Source organism: Grammomys surdaster, unplaced genomic scaffold (assembly GCF_004785775.1).
Source record: "Grammomys surdaster isolate TR1022 unplaced genomic scaffold, NIH_TR_1.0 693, whole genome shotgun sequence".
Taxonomy (NCBI): Eukaryota; Metazoa; Chordata; class Mammalia; order Rodentia; family Muridae; genus Grammomys; species Grammomys surdaster.
The window spans coordinates 315,420-340,468 of record NW_021605112.1 but is presented as its reverse complement, the minus strand read 5'-3'; the positions used below and the strand labels follow the sequence as shown (position 1 = coordinate 340,468).

Genomic DNA, 25,049 nt, shown 5'->3' with positions numbered 1-25,049 from the left:
GCGAGAGCGAGCGCGAGAGCGAGCGCGAGAGCGAGCGCGAGAGCGAGACAGGCAGGCAGGCAGGCAGACAGACAGAGACAGACAGCCTCTATGCCTTAGAAGAGTGTGTAGGAGAGAGACAAGAGCCACCATGAGGTAGAGAAGCAAGGAGAGTACCCTGGGCTCTGTGCCAAGAGAACGTGGCCTAGAAGACTGACTAATAGGAGTTAAGAACAGCCAAGATGGAACATAGAAATTAGTAAGTAGTAGTTTGGAGTTATCAGTATTACACAGTCTCTAACAGCATGAAGGGTTGGCACAGGATTTATTAAAATATTCCTACTACAGATGGGTCTCAAGTTAGAGTAGTCATTAATTGCCTTTTCCCTCAATCTCTGCTTCCTCTTCATCTCTGTGCATCTTGTATGCAGGACAAATTTTGGGTTGAATGTTTTTTGGTTGGGTTGATGTCACCCTCTCTCCAATAGAAATCCCATCTAGCTATAGGAGGAGACCACTTCACTCTCCGTATCCTCAGCTGATAGGAGTCTCAGCAAGGGTCACCCCATAAACTCCCCAGAACCTCCCCCATCCTAGGTCTCTAACTCCTCCCAGAGATGCCTCCTCCCATTGACTGCCATTCCCCCTCCTAGCCTCCTCCAACAACCATTCTCCCCGTACCAGATCCCCATCACAGAGCCACTCCTCACACCCTCCCCCAAACAGTGCCCTCCCTCCCTCCACCTCAGGTCACTATTTTGTTTTCCCTTCAGAGTGAGATTCATACATCTTCTGTTAGGCCTTGCTTCTTGATTAGTTTCTTTGAGTCTGTGAATTGTAATATGATTATTCTGTAGTTTATGACAAACGCCTCTTATAAGTGAGTACATACTATGTATGTATTTCTGCATTTGGGTTTGGGTATTGTCATTCTTCTTTAATTATTTTATTTATTTACATTTCAGATGTGCCCATCATGATCTCCCCTCCGAAAATACCCCTCACCATCACCCTCCCCTTTGCCTTTGAAAAGGTGCTCCTCCACCCATGGCACCAAGCATCTCCCTTCCCACTGAAGTCAGATAAGGCAGACCTCTGCTATATACGTAGTGGGAGCCATGGGTCCCACCATGTTGGTTGGTAGTTTAGTCCCTAGGAGCTCTGTTGGGTCTGGTTAGTGGATATTATTGTTCTTCCTGTGAGATTGCAATCCCCTTCAGCTCCTTGTCCTTCTCCTAACTTTTCCATTGGAGTCCCTGGGCTCAGTCCAGTGGTTGGCTGTATCTGCATCTATCATAGTCAGATGCTGGCAGAGCCTCTCAGAAGACAGTCATACCAGGCTCCTGTCTGAAAGCACATCTTGACACCAGAAATAGTGTCTATGGATAGGATGGGTCCCAAGGTGGAACGGTCTCTGGATGGACTTTCCTTCAGTCTCTGCTCCAAGTTTTGTCCCTGTGTTTCCTTTAGACAGGGACAATTCTGAATTAAAAAGTTTGAGATGGGTGGGTGGCCCCATCCCTCCAGTGGGAGTCATGTCTATCTACTGGAGGTGGTCTCTTCAGATTTTATCTCCCCAGTGTTGGATATTTTGGCTTATGTCATCCCCTCAGGGTCCTGAGAGCCTCTGGCATTACTGGCATCTGGGACTTTCTTGTGGTGGACCCCCACTGCTACTTATTTCTATTCATTCTCCTGGCCCCCTAGACTTCTCTCCTGTTTCTTCCTAACCTGGTCTCACCCCCTTTTTCCCCCTTCCCCTCCCCTCTTCCACCCAGTACCTCCTTCCCTCTGCTCCTGTGATCATTTGTTCCCCCTTCTACGTAGGATTGTACCCTCCACACTTTGTCCTTCCTTCTTATTAAGCTTCATCTGGTCTTTGAGTTGTATTGTGGATATTCTGAGCTTTGGTGCTAATATTCAATTATCAGTGAGTACATACTATGTATGTCCTTTTGGATCTGGGTATCCTCACTCAGGATATCTTCTAGTTCCATCCATTTGCCTGCAAATTTCATGAAGTCATTGTTTTAAATAGCCAAGTAGTATTCCATTGTGTAAATGTACCACAATTTCTGTCTTCATTCTTCTGCTGAGGGACATGTGGATTGTTTCCAGTTTCTGGCTATTATAAATAAGGCTATGAACATAGTGGAGCATGTGCTCTTGCTATATGTTGGAGCATCTTTTGGGTATTTGCCCAGGAGTGGTATAGCTGGGTCTTCAGGTAGAACTGTTTCTAATTTTCTGAGGAACCGCCAGATTGATTTCCATAGTAGTAGTTGTTCCACCTTGCAATCCCACCAACAATGGAGGAATGTTCTTCTTTTTCCACATCCTCACCAGCATCTTCTGTCACCTGAATTTTAATCTTAGCCATTCTGATTGGTGTAAAGTGGAATTTCAGGTTCATTCCCAGATGACTAAGGATGTTGAACACTTCTTTAGATGTTTCTTGGTCACTAAAGATTCCTCAGTTGAGAATTCGTTGTCAAGCTCTGTATCCCATTTTTTAGTAGGGTTATTTGGCTTTCTGGAGTCTATCTTCTTGAGTTTTTTATATATTTTGGATGTTAGCCCTCTATAGGTTGGTGCTTTGATAAAGATCTTTTCCCAATCTGTAAGTTGATGTTTTGCCCTACTGACAGTGTCATTTGCCTTACAGAAGCTTTTCAGTTTCATGAGGTTCCATTTGTCAATTGTTGATCTCAGAGCCTGAGCCATTGGTATTCTGTTCAGGAAATTTTCCTCTGCACCCATGTATTCGAGGCTGTTTCCCACTTTTTCCTCTATTAGATTCAGCATATCTGGTTTTATGTGGAGGTACTTGATACACTTAGACTTGAGTTTTGTACAGGGAGATAAAAATGGATCAATTTGCATCCTTCTGCATGCAGATCACCAGTTAGACCAGGACCATTTGTTGAAAATGCTGTCTTTTTTCCACTGTATGGTTTTGGCTTCTTTGTCAAAGATCAAGTGACCATAGGTGTGTGGGTTTACAGCTGGGTCTTTAATTCTATTCCATTGATCTACCTGTCTGTCTGTACCAATACCATGAGATCTTTATCACTATTGCTCTGTAGTACAGCTTGAGGTCAGGATGGTGACTCCCCCAAAAGTTCTTTTATTTGCGAGAATTTTTTCACTATCATGAGTTTTTTGTTATTCCAGATGAAGTTGAGAATTGCTCTTTCTATCTCTGAAAAACTGAGTTGGAATTTTGACGGGGATTGCATTGAGTTTGTAGATTGCTTTTGGCAAGATGGACATTTTTACTATGTTAAACCTGCCGATTCCTGAGCATGGGAGATCTTTCCATTTCCTGAGGTCTTCTTCAATTTCTTTCTTCAGAGACTTGAAGTTTTTGTCATATAGATCTTTCACTTTCTTGGCTAGAGTTACCTTACGATATTTTGCTTTATTTGTGACTATTTATGAAGGGTGTTGTTTCCCTAATTTCTTTCTTAGGCCATTTATCCTTTGTGTAGAGGAAAGCTACTAATTTGTTTGAGCTAATTTTATATCCAGCCATATTGCTGAAGTTAGTTATCAGGTGTAGGAGTTCTGTGGTAGAATTTTTGGGGCCGCTTATGTATGCTATCATACTGTCTACAAATAGTGATACCTCGACTTTTTCTTTGCCAGTTTGTATCCCCTTGATCTCTGTTGTCTTATTGCTCTAGCTAGAACTTCAAATACTATATTGAATAGGTAGGGAGAGAGTGGGCAGCCTTTTGTAGTTCCTGATTTTAGTGGAGTTGCTTCAAGTTTCTCTCCATTTAATTTAATGTTGGTTTCCTGTACATTGCTTTGATTATGTTTAGGTATATGCCTTGAATTTCTGATCTTTTCAAGGCTTTTAACATGAAGGGATATTATATTTATCAAAGGCTTTTTCAGCATCTAATGAAATGACCATGTGATTTTTTTTCTTTGAGTGTGTTTATATAGTGGATTACGTTGACGGATTTCTATATATTGAATCATCCCTCCATCACTAGGATGAAGTCTATTTGATCACGGTGAATGATGATTTTGATGTGTTCTTGGATTCAGTTTGAGACAATTTTATTGAGAATTTTTGCATCGATATTTATAAGCAAGGTTGGTCTGAAGTTTTCTTTCTTTGTTGGGTCTTTGTGTGGTTTAGGTATCAGTATAATTGTAGTTTCATAGACTGTATTAGGCAGTGTTCCTTCTGTTTCTATTTTGTTGAATAGTTTGTGAAGTAAGTAGTTTGTGATTATGCCCTAAAACCGTCTGGCCTTGGGCTTTTTTTTTTTTTTTATTTGGGAGACTTTTAATGACTGCTTCTATTTCCTTAGGGATTTTGGGACTGTTTAGATAGTTTGTCTGGTCCTGAATTTAACTTTGGTACCTAGTATCTGTCAAGAAAATCATTCATTTCATCTAGATTTTTCAGTTTTGTTGAGTATAGGCTTTTGTAGTAGGATCTGATGATTTTTTTTTACTTTCTCAGTTTCATTTCAAATTTTGTTAATTTGGATACTGTTTCTGTGAACTATAGTTAGATTGGTTAAGGTTTTATTTATCCTGTTGATTTTCTCAAAGAACCAGCTTTTAGTTTTGTTCATTCTTTCTATAGTTCTCTTTGTTTCTAATTGGTTGATTTCAGCCCTGAGGTTGACTATTTTCTGCCATCTACTCCTCTTGGGTGTGTTTGATTCTTTTTGTTCTAGAGCTTTCAGGTGTGCTGTTAAATTGTTAGGGTAGGATCTCTCCAATATTTTTTTAATGAGGGCACGTAGTGCCATAAATTTTCCTCTTAGCACTGTTTTCATTGTGTCCCATAAATTTGGGTATGCTGTGCCTTCATTTTACAGTACTTAATGTAAGTTGCATTGATTGTACGCCTTCTAATTGTGTTTGTGTTTTGAAATCTGGCATGTCAGTTACGGAGGTCTATCAACCAGCTTTTGTTTTAGTGCCCTGAGTATCACAGAACCTTGGAATTCTAAAAATACTGGAAGTACTGGAAGAAATGAGTCAGGCTTTAAGCAGAAGCAAGAAGGTAGTAGGCTTGATTATTGCTGGTATAACAGCTTTAATTACATTAATTACTAGCACCACTGCTTCTGCAATTATTGTGACACTAGAAGTTAAGGCAGCTACTTTTGTTAATCATTTAGCAAAAAATGTTACTAACGTGTTGAATATACAAGAGGATATAGATATGCACTTGGAAAAATGGATCGATGCTTTTTATCCTTTTCAAATTACTGGAAGGAGGTTCAGAGTTTAAGGGTAAGGGGCTATCTTGAGTGTTGTGCCAAATGCCATTGGATTCATGTTAGTTCTAAAATTTACAGTGGCAGTCATTATAATTAGGTGTTCTCATTCTTAAAACAAATCATGGTGACAGTTTTGAATGGGCTGCTGCATGCTTTACCAGCACGTGATGCTAGAATCTGGATTGTACTTGCCGTCCTGTATGTGCTCCCTCTTGCCTCTCTTACAGAGACAGGCGCTCTAATGGAACTGAGTCCTCAGCAGCTGCCTTGAAGGAACCACATTGATCTAAGTGATTTTCCATGAGAATGAGCGTTGTCCTGTGTCACCTGGCTGCTCTGAGTCTTTCCTGGACATCAAAGAGCCTAGCTGCAGGCACCTACTGTGAATTCAACCCCCATCCCCATGTTAAAAGGCAGAAGAGCCTTGTTCTTCTGCCACAGGGACCCTGATGCCCTGCCACGATCCCTACATTCAGTCTTCACTGGTGCTGTGAACCATAATACATGCTATGTCTTCTCCCTGTCTGTCTGTTTATGTCAGTATGAGTCTTCAAATAAACTTCTTTTCCTCAGTAATCTCTTACTATGTCCTCTTGAACCACAAACTTCATTCAAAGTTTAGCACATTCTTCCTTAAAAGAAAAACAAACCAACCTCCCTTCCCCCCAAAAAAGGTGTCTGTAACTGAGCCTGGTCTCAGATACACAGAAATTTTCCTATCTCTGCTCTGTGAGTGCTGGGATTGTATCACAACTACCATAGCAGATCTGAATGATACTTTATTATGGCCACATCAAAAGGGAGACAAAACTTAACAGATACCATATCAGATACCACTTACATGGCAGAAACAATATAAGTTCCAAGACATTCTATTGTTTACATTTCACAGCACAACCGAGGGCAAGGTTATTGGTATGCTTCAATTTCACTTTGAAGGGAGAACAAAATAATCATAGAAGGTAGTGGGAGGGAGGGACCTGGATGGGAGAGGGGAGGGGAAGGGAAAAGGGCTGCAGGATCAGGTATGGGAGAAACAGCAGAGAAGCCCAGAAGGCCAGGAGAATGGGTAGAAATATGCAGCTGATGTGGGTGGAGACTGGGCGGAAACCTCTAGAAAGTCCCAGAAACCTAGAATGTGAAAGGCTCCTAGGACTCAACGGGTGTGACTTTACAAATAAGGAAGGAATTTTGAAAATGCCCAACACTGTGGAGATGAAACCTGAAGAAACCACCTCTAGTACATAGACTGGACCCCCAGTGGAGACATGGGAGACTTCAAAATTTTTGACCCAAAATTGTTTCTGTCTAAAAGAAATGCAGGGACAACAATGAAGCATAGAAAAAAGGACCATCCAGTGACAGGCTCAACTTGGAATCCATCTCATGGGCCGGTACCAAACCCTACCATTAGTACTGATGCTATGTTGTATTTGCAGACAGGAGCCTAGGATCACTTTCCTCTGAGAGATTCTACTAGCAGCTGACTGAGACACATGCAGATCCTTACTGCTAACCATTCCTGTTGGGGATCTCAATGGAAGAGTTAGGGGAAGGACTGAAGGAGCTGAAGGGGATGGCAACCACATAGGAAGACCAACAGACTCAATTAACCCAGACACCTGAGATTTCCCAGAGACTAAGCCACCAACCAAAGAGCATACAGGTGCTTGTCCATGGCCCTGGCACATATGTAGCAGAGGATTGCCTTGTCTGGCCTTAGTAGAAGTGACTGTGCCTAATCCTGTAGAGACTTGATGCTCTAGGGAAGGACTATACCGGGTGTGGGGGTTGGTGGGATGGGAGTAGGTGAGAGTGTGGGGCAGCACCCCCTCAGAAGGAAAGAAGAAGGGGTATAGTGTGAAGCACTCTGGGATGGGGAACCAGGAGGAGAAACAACATTTGGAATATAAATACGTATAGTACTTAGTTCAAAAAATGGAAAATTACTGAATTTAACTTACTTGTTAGCAAATGCAGCTAAACAAAATGTACCCTCAGAAAATAAGTATAAAACCCCAAAATATTAATAGATATTTATAACATGTTAGAGTAGCCTTGATGACAGTTCCCAGAATCTAACAGCAACACATGAGAAAGGCTAAATCTTAGTTCACCCTGTTGCCCACTGCTGATGCAACACTAGTACAGCTCGTCTCCCCAGTAATTAGCACAACCACCAACTGCTGAGTGAGCAGTGGATGCATTATGCACATTGTACTTCTTCTCTTACTAAAACTCACACAATTCATTTTTTATTTTTGTAGGTGTTTCAGCCTGTGGGTCCCGCAGCATGTGTGTGGAGGGTGAGAATACTCTAGTGGAGTTGGCTGCCAACTTCTAGGACTGAGTAAATGAACTCAGTACATCACTTTTGGAAGAAAGGGCTTTTACCCTTGGAGCCGGCTAAAGATTCCAAATTTATTTTCCTAAATGAGGTACAAAATAGGTACACTGTTTATACCAAAGTTGTAACACAAAAACAAAAATGAGGCAAATGAAAAAAGGAAACCCCAGAAAACACAGGCTTGAGAGGATGTTATTCAGGGTTGCACTGCTATGTGGAGAGGCAGGATTAGAACCTGGATACTCTAAACACATGGTCTTAATGGATATCATTTGAGAGGTTTCCTTCTTAACTCTTTTATTAAACACAAGCATTGTGGTTAAACTGACCTTCTGTTGCGGGCCCGTTCCTTAGAGAGAGACTCCTATATATAATTTTCTAAACTGCTAGACAAGCTGAAGAAGAACTTTCTTTCACCTTTTGTCAGTGACAGAAGGCATAGGGTTGTAGAAACCTGACAGAGCTGTGGCAAGAAGCTCTATGGTGGTGCACCTTCTCAGAATGCACGAGGCCTTGGATTCTATCTCTAGTACCACAAAAGGAAGGTGTGTAGAACTTTGTCCACCTTGGCAGTTCTCTCTGCAAGAACTGGGATTTGAAGCTCTTAGTAAATGAGGGGGGAGCAGACGACACTCTAATGCTGCAGACAACTTCTCTTCATTTTCACTGTGCTTTTAGACATGAATGTAAAAAAGAAAACAACACTCTAAGGAAGGTTGTTTGAGTTCAGAAAAATATAATCATAATAACATGTAAATAATTTCCAGTAAGCATATATGAAATATTGACAGAGTAATCCTTTCCCACAACTTTCTCAGGACAGACGAATTTTAACATGATGGTCTGCACTATACTATAGATTATATGTGGGAAAGCAAGGCACAAGGCCATGTCTAGAATCAGCATGCACTGAGGGCAGCACTCAGTATATCCTTTCCCAGGAACTGATTCTATTGCTATGCTCTGATATCCATCAAGAGTAAACATGTCTTATAAGTTGAATGCAAATGTTTGTTTCAGGAGGCATAAAGTCACGTCCAAGAATAATCTAAGGAACAAAATGCCCTTGAGGCAAACGGCCCTCTGACTTATTTTCTGTGGTCTCTCTCACAGGTCCCAAGGCAATGTTTGCCATGGGTCATTTTTTGGACTGTGTTCCTACAGAGATTGAAGAGGGTGGCCCACATACTGTCATTGGCTCTGAACATTCCATAGGATTAAAATATGGATAGACTGTATGAGGCAAGAAAGGGTCATAGAACCTGTAGATGAGTGCTCCAAAGTTTGAAACATCATAAAATGAGAGAGTGCAAGCTTCCCGGTCCAGGAAAACTCCAACACGACTGGGAGGAGCAGGCAGAGAGAGGGCCAAGACACTGGAATTGTGGGTGACAGAACACTCATCAGAGGCATTGTATACAGACCTATTCTTCATCCCTATAACCCAGTAGCCATATTTAGGCTGATAATTTCCATGTTGTTTAACACCAGAATTATATTTGACTTTGAAGCCCATTTCATTTATAGAATGAAGTCGGGATTGAACACACAGTCCATCATTTAATCCCAGGAGCCAGGCGTTTTTTCTAGACACGTCTACTTCCCAGTAATGTTTTCCTGACTGGATAGCTGGATATCCCAGGACACCCAAGTTATAGGTTTCAGAAATTTTCAAATTCTTTTTATAGTAACTTGTATGTTGTATTTGTCTTTTTTCTTTGTTAATGGCAATGACTGCATGGTTGTTTGCATGTAGAGTCACATGAACTGCAAAAAAATGAGACACATAAGTTTTGAGTCAGATGAAATAAAAAGTACTACTTATACGTAACTTAAGGAACAGAAGCCATAAGGGAAAGAGATAAGAAACGTGGAGAAGGATTTAAAGTCAAGGAGAGGCAGATTGCTGTGCATAGTGGGAGAAGCAACATGAAACATGAGACTTAACAGAGAAATAATCTCTGAAAGACTCTGAGAGAAGAGCTTATGCTGCTGTGGTTTCACCTTACCCCAGTATCGCCAGCTATCCATGAGCCCTGAAATGATGAAAGTTTACAGCAGTAAATACAAGTGATGGAATCAAACTGTTTAAGCTAGATGAGGGGAAGGTTTGGAAACTGTGATATAGGACAGAATGAGTAATGATTTCCCATCATGAACAATGACATCACAGGGACACACTATCTGCTCTCCTGAGTCCCTCTACCCACATTCAGAATCCTTTCTCTCTTCCATATGCAGTTCAGCCACACCTAGAATTGCACAATGAGTCACACAATTTACCAGTCCTCACCTTGACATGTTTCCAGCATGCCTTTCAGGTCCTGAAACACATGGAATGTTCTTCTTCTTTTTTTCGGGATAGTTTGTGGCTGTTTCAGTTTCAAGGTCTGATGCCTAGGGATAAGGAATTGACCTTCATATCTCAAACCTGTTGACCTTTGACCACTACTGATTTGCTATCATTCTGTCAAATAATTCTTACCACACAATAGGGTTATCCTGTCCTATTGCCTTGATACACCTTCTTACAACAGAATTCACATCCTATGGAGAAGGAGAAGTCACAGTTAATAGCATGTTCTTCATATTCTTGCAAACCATAGTCACATTCTTACTGGCCTCAGAGCCAAAATCAAAAGAAAATCAAATCAGTCACCTATAGTTACCCAAGACATGTTATAAATACAGTGTATGACTCTTGATTTGTCTTATATGTAAATTAATACATCCTTTCTGTCTTATACTACCAGGAATTGGAGACTAAAGATGAAGAAAAAGTAGTTAGAGAGATTATACAGGTTTTGATGTACATATTGTTAAACTCATAAACACATGACTTTTTTTCATGCTACATGTTAGCTATCCAATCCCTTATAGGCAAATCACATCTATGAGAACCTAAATTACAAATTATTTTAGTCATTTAAACATTATTTGATATATTATTAATGAGGAAGCCAAAAGGACAAGAAGTTTAAGATATTCAATACTTAAAACCAACGAACCAGATCTCTCCACACCCTACCCTCCTCATTCCACCCTTCTGTTTTTCTTCTGTCTCAGCAACTGGTCTAGCAGGAAAGAAGTTGATCTAAAAAGATATGTGTGTCTCTCAATTTTACAATCAAACTGTTGAAACAGAGACTTCCAAGAAATTGGAATTTCTCCAGGATCTCATATGCAGAGAAGAAAAACAGCTCTATCCAGAGGAAAAGTTGATATCTTCAAAAGATTTCAAACAAATAATTATTTGCCTGACCACCTTAAATTGTGACACTATGACCTAGATCATGATGGGAAAATGATGGACAGGACCACACCCTGACTTGGACAACACATATTCCTGGGTCTCTATTTAAACTTTGATCTCACATATTGAACCTGAAGATGCACAGATTTTTTTTTTTAAATCTCTTCCTTCTTTTCAACATTTGGCCCTCTTTAGTAAATCTTTCTCTGTTTTAAAATATTAATTAGGCTCCTTTATATTGGCTTATTGAGGACAGATATCAAGACCGGACTGGCCAAGTTCTTTGTGATATGTTAAATAGGTACTGCAATTCACCATTTTTCCTAGGTTTGAAACATAACAATATGCAAGAATTCTTGGATGTTTGGGCTCCACTGGATATTGGTAGAAATGTGTAAAGTTACATTCTTAAAGAACTATAACCCTCTTACTCCCTGAAATTAAGAATTACCAGTAGCTCCTTGAGTACGGGTGAGCTTCCTAAGCAAGCCTACTTTCATACTTGAATTTGGCTTGCACAGTTCTTGGGTTTGGTGTCAAAACCAATCTTAGTTCACATGTGTTGCTGCTAAGCTGTGTCCAGAAGACAATGTTTTCCTTGTAGTCATCCATCACATCTGGCTCTTACACTCTTTCTGTCCCTTCTTCTGCAATGATCCTTGGGCCTTTTATTAGTGGTGCAGTATCTATGTTCTATTTAGGGCTGAACATTCTGCAGTCTCTTGCAATTTTTACCTTGAGAGTTTTGAGTCTCACTCTGTAACTGTGCTGGCCTGCAACTCACTACATAGAGTAGGCTGGCCTTGAACCCACCTAAGATTAATCTGCTTCTGCATCCCAGGTGCAGGAGTAAAAGGGGTGGGCCAGCAGACCTCGAGATAGGATAGAAAGCCTGTATTTTCTTTTCATTATTGTGGACTGTTCATATATATATCTATTTTATATCTGTATATTAGAATCTCTGAAGTTCTGAGATCACCGGCTACCCCATATGGATTTACTTTATATAGCATAAATATAAAAGTAGATTCCACAGTAAAAGGAATTTTGTGAGAGAACTAATAATTCTAGATAGAATTGAATTCTGATGTACAAGTTTGTTCTCATAAAGAACACAGTATGTCCATGTCCTCTGAATCATTAGTATAATAGATAAAGTAGCGGGTCAATTGGAGAACTAACCAACAGATGAATGGTTAAAATGATATGATCAGCATATATGTTAAAATATTAGGCATTTAAAAGTAAAAACATTGTCATTTGGTAACTTTTCTGAACACAGAGAATTCGTTATATGTACCCAATGGAAAACAGAAAAACTCACAAATGATATTATTGAAATATGTGTCATATAAACATATTTCATCTCACAACAGTAAATATTAGAAATGGGGTTATCAGGGGCTGGAGACACAGAAAAATGATCAGATTCATTATTCAAGAGATAAAATTTCAGAATTATGAAGTGTGTTGGCTGGAGTTATTATGTTAACTAGCTCATTTTAGACATAGATGCATAATTCTATCTATTATGAATGTTTTCAATTTAAAATAACACAATGAAAAAGAAGCAATTAAAGAATTATGAAAATTTTCTAGAATCAGCAAGGTCTCTAAGATGATAACTCATATGAAAGGAACATTCCTACAGAGATATTCAGCACCAGACTTAGACTTTGAAATAAATTATTTAAAAATGTGCTAGAGATCAAATACTACAAACTTTATACCTCCACAGATAAAGAAGTCTCCTTTCCTGTCAGTAATTGGGAGACAGAGTCAGGGAAAATTCTCTGAGTTCTTGGATGATACCCAACCAACAGAGTACTGGTCCACTAGAATCAGAGGCAGTGAGGGCAAAAGTCTCAAATCATCAGATGGAGAAGCAAACTCTACTAATCTCAAATTCTGATGAAGTGATCAACTTGACAGTTGAAAATGTGCTTCACATATACTCAGTAGTAGAGCAGGGTAATAATACCCATGATGCAAGAGATCTTCTTTCCAAGATTTAGCTTTAGTACTGATAAGTTATTGATAAATAACCCAATAAAATATAATTTCCCCTTGGCAACCATGCATGCAGCAGTTCCTCCTGCCTCTGAACCTGATTCAGAAAAGAGTTCAGGAAGAGCTCCCTGTCATCACCAGGAAGAACACAGCAGCAGAGAGGGAGGGCAATGGCTTCCTGTCCCCTGACTCTCAGACACTGAGATCTCATGTAGCCTCACCTGCAGCATTTCCATGGTTGAGAGCTCCAACTGATGTTCCACATCTGAGATGAGGTCTTTCACCCACTGCCTCTGCTGCTCCAGCTCATCTTCAGACTTTTCCAGCCTTTTCACGACATCCTCCTTCTCTTTCTTCAGCTCCTGTAGCTCCTCATTCTCCTTGTAGTCCAAGAGTTCTCTCAGCCCTTTAAACTCCATCTGAACATTTTCGATATCCCTCTGTATTTGGTTCTTCAGGTGTAAAAAAAGAGAAAGAAATTCAGTCTGATTAAATGGGACCAGGAGATAGAGAAATACTGCTCTGGATGGGGAGCTTTCACAGGGACTTGGGCGTAGAAAAACGAAGGGATTCTTAGGGAAACATTTGTATCCTTTCAATGTCTGTTCACAACATTTTAAAACAAAAATGTAAGGTCACCTCTACCAAGACCACATGAGCCTGAGTGGGATATGGCTCTTTTTTTCACTCAGATTCACAAGATACTTGGATCTGCCTGCATATTCCTCATTCCACCTCTGAACCCCTGAAGAAACTGAACCTCAAGAATAGAACTGTAGCCCGTTCCTAAGCATCTTTCACAAAGTTCCGACTTTCAGAAGGCACTGCAGGAGTAAGACCCAGCAGCCATTCTGACCAAACACTCTCCGTGGTGTCAGCTCCTTACAGAACCCAGTTCAGTTGTGATACACTTATTCTGCAACTCCAGCTCTGGGGGAACCATTAGGGAAGAGTAATCAAGGCCTCTTGGCCTCATGAACTGCTGCAAAGTAAAGACCCCAGGAGCTTCTTGTCCAAGTCCCTCCTGGGCATCAGGCTGATGCCCTTAGGAAGGGTCCCCACTTGCCTCCCAGTCAGCTCTCTGCTGTTGAAGGTCATCCTGCCATTCATCACATCTTTTCTCATTTTCCATCAGCATCTGCAGAGCTTCCTGTAGCTTCTCCTGTGAGAAAGGAATTGTAGCAGAGTCAAGTTGTGTGATTACTAGGACTGCTGTTCCTAAGCAAAGGCCAAGAAACTCTTCTGGAAATACAGGGAGCCTAAGACTGTTCTCTTTTTAAAAACTGTGTCAATATTTATGTACATAAAGTATGTAAATTTTAACTCTATGGCTCAATTGATTCTAGTATTATGTACGCACAAACCCCATTAATGAAACACAGGCATCTCTTTTAGTCAATTATCCCACCATGTAAAATCCTGTTACTTTGAATCTGTCATCAGAGAACTGGGAGTATTTTGTTGATTTTCTCATCTTTCATGTAAGCATACACCTATATATCATATGCCCCTACATTGTTTCATTTGACACCTGCATTTTTTAAAAAAAAAAAATTGATCATGCTATGTAGCCCTGGCTGGCCTGGAATTTTGGTGTAGACAAGCACACTCCTCAGATTTGGAGATCCTTCAACATCAGCAGCCAGATCTTTGGGACTGAAACTTGTACCATAACACTGGCCACATGAAAATTATCTTTTCTGTTTTTAATTGCATATTTTTGTAATTAAGATACTTTTCTTTTACTAAAAGTAGATTTTTCAATCAATAGATTTTAAAACATCATTTAAAAAATTTGTGGGGCTGGAGAAATGGCTCAGTGGTTAAGAACACTGACTGCATTTCGAGAGGTCCTGAGTTCAAATCCCAGCAACCACATGGTGGGTCACAGCCATCTGTAATGAGATCTGATGCCCTCTTCTGATGTGTCTAAAGACAGCTACAGTGTACTCACATATAATAAATAAATAAGTCTTTAAAAAAATTCGTGTTTTTTACATATATGAGTGCTCTACTTTCTTGGTTGCCTGCAGGAAGGAAGAGGGCATCAGGTCTCATAACAGATGGTTGTGAGCTATCATGTGGTTTCTAGGAATTGAATTTCGGACCTCTAAGAGAGCAGCCAGTACTCTTAACTGCTGAACTATCTCTCTAGCCACATACAATATATTCTGATTATGTTTTCCCCCCAAACCTCTCCTCCCATCCAGATTCACATCCTTTCTCTTTCTTTTTAGGAAGCAAAGAGGCATGTAAGGAACAGTAACAGAGTAAAAAAAAAAGTACATACGAAAAAAGAAAAAAATGACAAAGACATTAGAATATGACAAATCAAAGAAACCATAAAAAGTGCTAAACAAAAAACACAAGAAGTGCACAAAAACACAGAGACACACAGTTTTCTACCTCATGGAAATCTCTTAAAAACTAGTGCTTCATATATTAAAGATTTAACACATTAAATATAAAAGCAAAGAACCTATGAGGTTGCTGAGTTTGGGACTTTTTTTTAGAGTGGTTTATCTCTCAATTTCACTCCTATGAGAAGAATTAATTTTTTGTTTCAAGTAGCCTTCAGTTACAGACTACTCGTTGGTTTGTGGTGTGGACATGTGTCCAGCTCTCCTTCCAGCTCTAGGATCTCATCTGGTGCAGCCTCTTTCAGGCCGTGTGCATGCTGCCAAAGTCTCTGTGAATTAATGCTTCAGCTCAAAAACAAACATCAACAACACAGAAAACATCTAACACATAATTTGCTGCTGTGCTTTTCATTATGGAAATCTTTCCTCTCTTCTCTGATGTTTCAGCTGCTACATGTACATTCTCTTCACTGCTGTGTGTCACGTGTTTATTAACCACATTGTTGCAAGTCACTAGATGGCATGTTAGGTCCTTTGAAAAAAATCTTTTTGTTTTGTTTTGTTTTGTTTTGTTTTTCAAGACAGGGTTTCTCTGTATAGCCCTGGCTGTCCTGGAACTCACTCTGTAGACCAAGCTGGCCCTTTGAATGAATCTTACATTAACATGGAAATGATATAAACACAGAAGAAATCAGCAGATGTTTGGCTTTCTTGGATATCAACTCAATTTAAAGAAACAGTTCAAAATATTTTTTCTCTCCTAGTAATTTCAGGAAGATTCTCTTATGATTTAGGGGAATAAATCACCATATGTTTTTGGACTCAAAATGTTAAAAAGAGTGGAATGTCATATCAGATTTTAATTATATAATGAATAGATTAATACTCTGCCACAGAAACTGGAGATTTTCCATCTGTTACTGTTCTCTGCTTTGATTAATGTATCCTACTGCTCCTTACCTTGTATTCATGGTCCACCTCTTCAATGAGAACTGTTTGGTGACCACGGTGCTCCTGAGATCTCTCACAAACCCAGCAGATGGCCATCATGTCTTCCTTACAGAAGAGCTGGAGTTTCTCTCCATGTTGTGCACAGACATTCACCTTCTGCTTCTCCTCTAGGATGGACTTGAACCCCTTGAGCCTCTCAACTATCTTGGCCATTTGTCGATTAGGCCTCAGATTCCCAAATGGGTAATGAACTTGGCACACAGGGCAGCTGCCCTCCATTTTTGTTCCTCTTCTGGACTCATAGTTCAGTGTGATGCAGGCTCGGCAGAAGCTATGGTCACAATCAGTGCTCACAGGTTCCTTCAGGAGCTCCAGAGAGAGAGGACAAGTAACCTCCTCCTCTATTATTGCCAGAGCTGATGAGGCCATCATTGCTGTGATCCTGTATCTAGGTTCCTGCATGATAGGGATGGTGACAAAGGCCGTGTAAGAAGTGGAGGAGCAGAATGCACACTTTGTAGAGATCAAGGAAAGACCAAAATGACAAGGTAAAAGAACAAAGGAAGAAATATAGAAGGATATTTAGTGGCATAACAAATAGCATTTTCTTATGCTTCCAAGTGCTCTACTTTTAGAGCATTCCAAATAACAAATTTGACATAGAATTGTTATTTCCCTTTCAGTAGAGCAGAGAGAAAGTGTAACAACCTTGTGTAACAGCCCTTCAATCCACTTTCATTTCCAAGGCACCATTTTCAGTGTCAAAAGCAGCCAACCTCTCATGTCTCTGATCACTGTACTTTTCTCAGCACAAGGTGATGTGATTCACTCTGATCCTCTCCTTACAAGTGTCTTACCAGAAAGAGCAAGTGCTTACCTGCAGTGCATATAGTCCTATCTCCTGATTCACATATGCAATGATTTCTCTGATTGCCATCTAATAAAAGACTACGTGTGCGTTTGTTCACATGGTTAAGTTAATCCCGTACTAGATGTATAGAGATGGTCACTCAGAAAGGTCATCTATCTTTAATACATTGAAAATGTATGAAATCATTCCTCTGGAGTCTTTTCTTCTTCTTCTTCTTCTTTTTTTAAACATGAGCCTGCTCTAACCCATAGAGGTAACCAAGAAAAAAACTGATAGGCAGAACAAAGTATGTGAGGAACTATGCCCCTCTCTACTTGAGGTTATGTGGACGTTGTGTCTGTCAATGTTGAGATATTATCTTGGTCTAGAAGTTTGTCAAAACCATTGATGAGACACTCTAGGTATGTATGCCAGCATGATTCTGAGTTCAAAACCACATCAAATATTATAGTTCAAAGTACACAGAATTCTCTCCAATAATATGTAATATTAGTTTAGCATAAAAAAATCAATAGACTAGCCACACCACATGTTACCCAGGTGATGTTGATTGTCCAGGCACGTTAGGCAGGTGGATTTCTGTGATTTCAAGGCCAGACTGGAGTATAGAGTGAGTTCCAGGGCTCATATGTCTAGTCATAGAAACCTTGTGTCACTCCACAAAGAAACTCTTGTCATTCATTTCATGAGAAGTATTTGAAAGTACATATTCTTTTCTAGTAATAAAATTTCTAAAATTATCTAGAAATAGGCATAAATTTTTGTATTTTAAAGCCATACATGTGAATCCTACTGCTACCTTCATTAAAAAATTAAGACAATGGAAAGTCTTTTTTTTTTTTCAAAATTGTGTAGAAAACAAGGATTTTTTTTTCTTCTTTTCACTTCTATTCTTCACAGCAAGCAAGTACCTGGAAGAAATGTAGGTTGAAAAGCAGAAATAGGCATGCAAATAAGAACTATTTTACAAGTGATAGAACAGCCAATGAGCTCAGTAAAGAGGCAAGATATAGTGTTCAGTATAGAAATGTCACAAATAGTGAGGGACCTGAAAAGGAAATTAAGATGAGCCTGGTGGTTCATGCCTCTAAACCCAGTTTCTTTGGATGCTGAGGGCAGAGAATGTCTAATTCAAGGATATTATGACACTATAGCAAAACAGTGTTACATTTAAAACACAAAGAAAGGGCTGAAGTGATCCCCAAGTATTAAGAGAATTGCTTGCTCTTACAGAGATCTTTGTTTCCATTCCCAGCCCTCACATAGCTCTCACAGCCCCTGTAACTTCAGTTTTCCTGGATCTAACACCCTGTTCTGGCCTCTCCTGGAATATTGTGCATATGGTGCAGAGACATGCATGCAGGCATACACACACACACACACACACACACATTGAAAATAAATGACTAAATAATTTTAGTAAAAGAAAAAAGATGAGGAATCATATTCATGAAACTATTAAAATAAACAAGAATTGATTAGGAAAAATAATTATTGTAAGATGAAATATCTGCCCATAAAACCCAAAAAATATTGAAACAAATCAAATATGGTACAATTTCATATAAGAATTCCTGTACTTATATGTTCAAACACTGTTAAATAGTCTATATGCTCGACAAGGGAGATGGCTCATCAGTTTAGGGCACTGGTTACTCTCCCAAAATACCTTTGTTCCCTTCCCAGCAACTGGGAGGTGATTCACAACTGTTTGTAACTCCAATTCCAGGGTATCTAACAACTCCTACTGGTATCTGTGGGCATAGGGCATTCAAGTGGTGAACAGACATATATCCAGGTAAGATACTGATTCACATAAAATAGCATTAAAACAAAGTGAATAAATGAGTCAGTAAAATGCCCACATTAATCCAACATAGGGGGAGAGAGAGAGGGCTCAGTGGGTAAGAGTGGTTACTGCTGCTGCAGAAGATCCAAATCCAGTTCCTGGTACCTACATGAAACAGCTCACAGCTAATTGTAAGTCTATCTTGAGGGATTCCAGTGCCTCTGATCACCACAGGTAGTCACACAAATACACAACTCAAACAAAATAAATCTGTGTGTGTGTGTGTGTGTGTGTGTGTGTGTGTATCTGCTTAAGATCAGTAGTAATCTAAACAAGACAGAGAGTGATTTGCCTTCACAGTGCCTACAGTTAACCACTCAACGCCTAACTAAAGGCACTAATAGAAAGTCCTGCCACAAGGAATATTGAATAGTTCTAACATCCCAAAATTTTATACAACAGCTACTGGAAATAATGCATAAACATCTTCCTCAATCCATAATTTACCATTATGTGGATGATATTTTGCTAGGGTTCAAATTGGGATATCTTAGGGAAAAAATGCTTAATGAAGCAAAGAAAATGTAAGAAGAGATTTTTATTATTAGGATATAAGGTAAGTCTGCAGAAAATTCAACTACAAAAGTTATAAATCAGGAGAGACCAACTGAAAACTCTTTTTTTTAAAAAAAGATTTATTTATATGTGTACACAGCAGCTGTTTTCAGACTCACAGCAGAAGAGGGCATTGGATCCCATTACAGATGGGTGTGAGCCACCATGTGGTTGCTGAGAATTGAACTCAGGACATTTGGAAGAGCAGTCAGTGCTCTTAACTGCTGAGCCATCTCTCTAACTCCTCCCCCCTCAACTGAAAACTCTTAATGATTTTCAAAAATTACTGGGAAATATTAAGTAGCTTTAGTCTTTAATCGGTTTGGCCACTCAAGAGCTGAGCAATTTATTTCAAACATTTCAAGGAGATAAAGAATTACATAGTCCAAGAAGATTATCAGCTGAAGCTGAAAAACGAATTGGCTCTGATAGAAAAGAAGCTAGAAAATGCCCATGTGGACTGCATTGATCAACAGAGGGCTTGGATTTTTGTGATCATGCCTTCTATTCATTCTCCTATCAGAATTTCTGATGCAGAGAGAAGATTAAATCTTAGAATGGATATTCAAATCACAGAAAGAGAGTAAAAAGTTAAAGACATTTATAGAAATGTTTCTGAACTGATTCTAAAAGAAAAAGTGAGACTTTATTAATTAGCTGAAATTGATCCCTCAAGATTGTGGTACTTTCACTACTGCTGAGATTGTCTCATTATGGGCAGAAAATGAACATTGGCAAAGAGCTTGTAGTAATTATTTTTTTGAGAGAAATTGACAAGTACCTAAAAAGCAAACAAATTCAGTTTTTAAAAAGTGCTAATTGTATTCTCCTCTGTATAACAAAAGGGACACCAATTTCTGAAGCTCTTAAATTTAATACATATGCAAATAAATTGTGAAGGGTGGGTTATGCATCACGTAGTTGAGAGTCCTTATAATTCAGTTAAAATATTAGAGTTATATGCAATTCTTATGGTGTTACTAGATTTTCAGGAATCACTTAATACAGTAACTAATTCTCAATCTGCAGAAAGAGTTGTTTTGTGTATAAAAACCATTGAACTTATTTAGGATGATTCCAAATTGACTTTACTGTATATTCAACTACAGCAAGTGAACAGAAATAAAAATCATCCATTAAATTTAATACATATCAGATACCATACAGGTCTATCAGTCTCTCTAGCACAAGGTGGTAATGAAATCAATCAGCTATTGATAGAAAGTGTGCTACAGGCTTCAGAATTTTATTAAAAAAAAAAACAACAACAAGACCAGCATATTAACAGTAAAGGTGTAAGTTTTTTTTTATTATTTGGCAATAAGCCAAACACATTGTACATACATTCATACTTGTTCTATGTATAACCAAACTCCTTTATCTACAGGAAGTAAAGTTTTTTGTTACAGTACAATGTACCTATATTTCAACTCTTGTATAGGTATTATGCTTATGCAACTCATTTAAAAATACAAGATTTAGTCCCAGTCCTTTCAGTAACTGCCAACACAAACTGTTAGGAAAGATTGAGAAACACAAGTTAGAGGTCAGACAATCAATTTCATAGTCATGCCAGATCCTAGTCTGGATTATTACAGAACTATACATCCTGGGTTAAATAGATAATAAATAGCAGGCAATATTGGCAGATATGCTATGAATAGATAGCTGGTCTTCAAAAACTTCACAGACTTACAGAATATAGCATGGAAACTAGTTTTTTTCATTAATTTAAGGCTCTTTTTTTGACATCAACATAAGGTCCTGGAAGCACCCCATTTTACTTGGATTTGGAGATTGCTTCATTTGTGTCAAGATACTCACCAGGCAAAGAAAATGCCCAAAGTTTATCTCCAGACAGAATGCTGTCTAGAAAGGACAAATGGGTTCAAAGACATTGACTACCAAGCTCTGCCAAGACAGGGTAAAGAAGTCTTTCATAATTCATTTTTTCACAAAAGATCTGTCAGATATTCTAGGCCAGAAGACTGAAGATGATACTCCAATGTTTTAGAATACTGTATAGCTGTCCAGGTATCCAACTGTCTGTCCTTTCTAATAATTTTAGAAGTGGTTGTTTGCACCTTCTACATATTTAGATAATATTTTCTTCCTTCTTAAGTCTAAAGACCTGATAGTTATAGTGTTACAATAATAAGCTTAAGTTGTTTTGGATTTAAGAAGACATTCTAGGTCTGAGAAGATTGATAATGCGAGTTAGGATAGAATAGAATAGAAATTAATTTAGAGACAAAACTCTGAACTTTATCCTGAGTCACCAAATATAAACAGAATGGACTTTTTAAATGTAAATCTTAGCTAAGAATTTTCATAATTGTTTCATTATTGTTTCTACTTAAGTTGTTTATTATTATAAGAGAAAAAGCCTTTTTAATTAGACAAAAAAGGTGAATTTTTCAGGTCTGGTCTTTTGATATGTATTTTAATGCTAAATTCTGTATCTGAAGGTCTAGTTGCCTACCAGTGAATTCTCATTTACCAGCTTTTGTTGTGCAAACTTTATTCCATAATTTAAAAACTATTGGTTAAATAAAAATGGCTACAGCCAGTTACTGGTAGGCAGGTTTTGAGTTACCAGGTTGGGGTATACAGACGTAGGAGAGAGAAGAAAGAACATGGAGAGAGGAGGAAGCTGCCATGAGAAAAGATGGACCATGAGCATATGGTCAGGAGAAACAGCAAGTATTTGTGGTACACCATTGGGGAAGTAGCCAGGCCAGGAGTTAGAAAAGTAGACTAAGGGTTATCCTCCAGTAATTGTCAAAGCCAAACTAAATAAGCACACTCTGAGTCTCAGTCATTAGTAAGCAAGATGTGGATAAGTTTAAATTGATTCAACTACATCTTTGGCCTATCTACTCTCCATTTTTTCATTACCCAAGCAGTGTCGGGCATGCATTTCCCTTCATGGAGTGGACTTTAAGTTAGATCAAACATTGGTTAGCTACTCCTACAAGTTCTGTGCCACAGTTACCCATTGTCCAGACATATTGTGGGAAAAGGTTTTGAGGCTGGGCCTGTTTTCATGTTTCTCTCTTGGTATCTAGCAGAGTACTTTCCTGCACCACAGAGCTTAGGAGTGAAGTAATCACTAGCTCTACCTTCCATGCTCAATTAATTTTGTGGGTGTTGTCCTTGGGAGAAAAGCCCTTCTAACACTTTGCGGAGAGGAATCCTTTGTCTTAGCAACAGTCTGGGTTGCTTCGGGGGAATTCCATGCACCCTCTCTTCGACAACAACTCAATCAACCCAGCCCTACTATTGGAACCTTGTTTAATGACAGGAGATTGCCAGCTGAGATTCCATATCTCCCATCATTAATAGACGCCATTAGCATCACCTCCATATGTTTTAGGAATAATCCATTGTACTAGGTTTCCATATAATTACTCAAATGTCCCTCAATTTCAACAAAATAAATCTTTTTTTTCAAGAGACATTAAAGAAAATAACTAGTTTTGTTCAATTAAAACAACAGTTTACAGACAGAACTTGTTTCTTTAATGATTGGGGCATGTGATGGCCAAGGAAAACTTCATTTTGAGCTAGGCAACCATTCTTAATTCCTAATTATAAGCTACTGGCAGCTCCTCTAACTCTTTGCTCCCCTCCCCAGAATTATAGAACTACTGTGAGATAATTAACTCCTTGTTCTGGTTTTGTGAGCCCGTTTATTGCTGTGTAACAGGAAGTGAAATGGCTCCTCTCGTGTGGGGGGAGTACAAGCAGTTTGTCAGCTACACATCCCACATGAATGAGACGTTTATGCAGTCCACCTTTAAATACACTTCCTCCAGCCTCTTTGTGTGACAAGCCTTTGATTTGGCTTTAGGGCTGTTGAGCTACCAGCACTAATTAAGAAATTCACTTCATTATAATTTAAGTAGTCTTGGTCATTTCCTAGTTGATTGAAACTCTGGAAAAAGTAAAAAATATTTCTTTCTGGATGATAAAATTTCAAGGTGCTGATTTCATATGAGAAATGGTCTTTTTTTCAAATAATTCTGGCAAATAAATTGTTCCAGGCTTTATATACTGAGTAGTATTATCTGTAGCCACTTAATGTGTACTGCCAAGATGTTTTCAAAGTTAAAATTAACAACCCTAATATGTGTATTTTAATATCTCACCATACACAGTGGTAAACAGAAGTAGTTCCTAAGTTCAAAAGACAGGTGTCCACAACTAAGAGCTGGAGAGAGCAAAGGGAAAGGATGGGCCAGTGACAATCTTCAAAGCCAACCTGGACACAGGAAGGCCTAACTATGTCATCAGGTGTCTATATTAGCTTGTGTGAAGCCTGAATTCATTGTTCCAAGTCCTTTTTTTTTTCATATTTCTCTAGATCTTTCTATTAGCAGACATCTTCCAGAATTTCATATCATTAAACTCAGTCAGCAGCTAATTTCTTGAAAAGTCTTGCATCAGTAATGCTTACCTATAATTCCAGCAGCTACAGAGGCTGGCACAGGACAATTCCATGAGTTCAGCCTGGAATCTATAGGGACATCATGTCCGAAAGGAATAGAAATCTGACAATTCTAGAATGTGTGTTCCTCCAGTGAGTTCTCTCTCTCTCTCTCTCTCTCTCTCTCTCTCTCTCTCTCTCTCTCTCTCTCCTCCTTTTACCTTCTCCAATGTGTTTTTCTTGAAATTGAATCCTGGGTCTAGTAAAAACTTCTAGTACAAACTTGAAAGTACCACCTCTACCCCACTACATGTACTGCAGTAGGCTATACCCTTTGGTTATTTTTTCTTTAGATTTAGTCTTTTTGTATCCTCTGGCAGGCCTTGGACTTTGGATCTTCCTGCTTCAGCTTTCTTTGTAGCTGAATTAGTAGTCTGGGATGATCTTGAGTTAGGTATGACAGACACTGCCCAGTGGAAAGAACAGGCAAGAGTAATAACATTTAAGTAATGTTAAGAATTTTATTCAGACATCAGGCTGTTTCATAGTATAAGTAAATGAATAGGCAGCTGCAGGAAAGTCAGACCTTCTAATCACAGAGACAGAAGCACTGTTTCATAGTATAAGTAAATGAGTAGGCAGCTGCAGGGAAGCCAGACCTTCTAATCACAGAGACAGAAGCATAGGGAATGAGTCCATAGAATCATGGGTAAATCCACTGTTACTCAGAGAAAACTTAAACTTCTGTTTTCAAACTCTGACATGGTTTTACTTTTGGGGGAGAGTAGTTTCTCTCTTGGAGATTTATGTGCAACTCAAAATTAAAGATTAGAAAAGAAGTGAGTGAATTTGGAGAAATAACTGTACCTCTCCAGCCCTTAAGAGCTGTCTTCCTCTGGCAACCCTTCCCCCTGACTCCAGGGCCCACAACACTCAGCAGGAAGCCAGCAGTTATCCACTGCCCCCCTCTTTTTAGTTTAAAATTAAACTCACCAAAGCAGAGACAGTGCTTTCTTCTAAATTCCTCCAAACTCTGCAGTCTAATATTGTTCTCACACCTTCAGACACAAACCAACTGAACCAGAATCTGTGGAGAGGAGCAAACTCAGGCCAAAGTCTGTGTCCTGAGAATTTAGGCACTAAGATTCTAAGCATTTAGTCACTGGCTCTAGTGAGCCAGCAGAGAAATG

General features: G+C 39.0%; 1 protein-coding gene across 3 annotated transcripts; it reads right to left on the bottom strand.

The window, feature by feature from the left end:
• Positions 1-5,995: 5,995 nt before the first annotated feature.
• Positions 5,996-25,024, bottom strand: LOC114633541 (tripartite motif-containing protein 30A-like). 3 transcript variants are annotated; one of them, XM_028782107.1, is made up of 8 exons: positions 24,853-25,024; positions 16,165-16,611; positions 13,911-14,006; positions 13,066-13,296; positions 10,106-10,128; positions 9,875-9,978; positions 9,591-9,617; positions 5,996-9,348 (listed from the first exon to the last, which is right to left on the bottom strand). In XM_028782107.1, exons 1-8 carry the CDS (start codon positions 25,012-25,014, stop codon positions 8,720-8,722), a joined length of 1,719 nt encoding a protein of 572 aa, XP_028637940.1. In that variant the 5' UTR covers positions 25,015-25,024; the 3' UTR covers positions 5,996-8,719. The 3 variants fall into 3 exon arrangements, 2 of the variants coding, with proteins under 2 accessions (XP_028637940.1, XP_028637939.1); XM_028782106.1 differs by having other exon boundaries at positions 9,286-9,617; positions 10,067-10,128; XR_003713205.1 differs by lacking the exons at positions 5,996-9,348; positions 9,591-9,617 and having other exon boundaries at positions 9,961-9,978; positions 10,067-10,128; positions 12,565-13,296.
• Between the last annotated feature and the right edge of the window lie 25 nt (positions 25,025-25,049).

What these genes read in the sequence shown, in the direction of transcription:
- LOC114633541 (XM_028782107.1), bottom strand. Translation starts at nt 25,014, where the DNA reads ATGCTTAGAATCTTAGTGCCTAAATTCTCAGGACACAGACTTTGGCCT. An exon ending in AAAGCACTGTCTCTGCTTTG is followed by an intron (nt 16,612 to 24,852) that starts GTGAGTTTAATT and finishes CCTATCATGCAG; the next exon opens with GAACCTAGATACAGGATCAC. An exon ending in GTGAATTCTGTTGTAAGAAG is followed by an intron (nt 9,979 to 10,105) that starts GTGTATCAAGGC and finishes CCTTATCCCTAG; the next exon opens with GCATCAGACCTTGAAACTGA.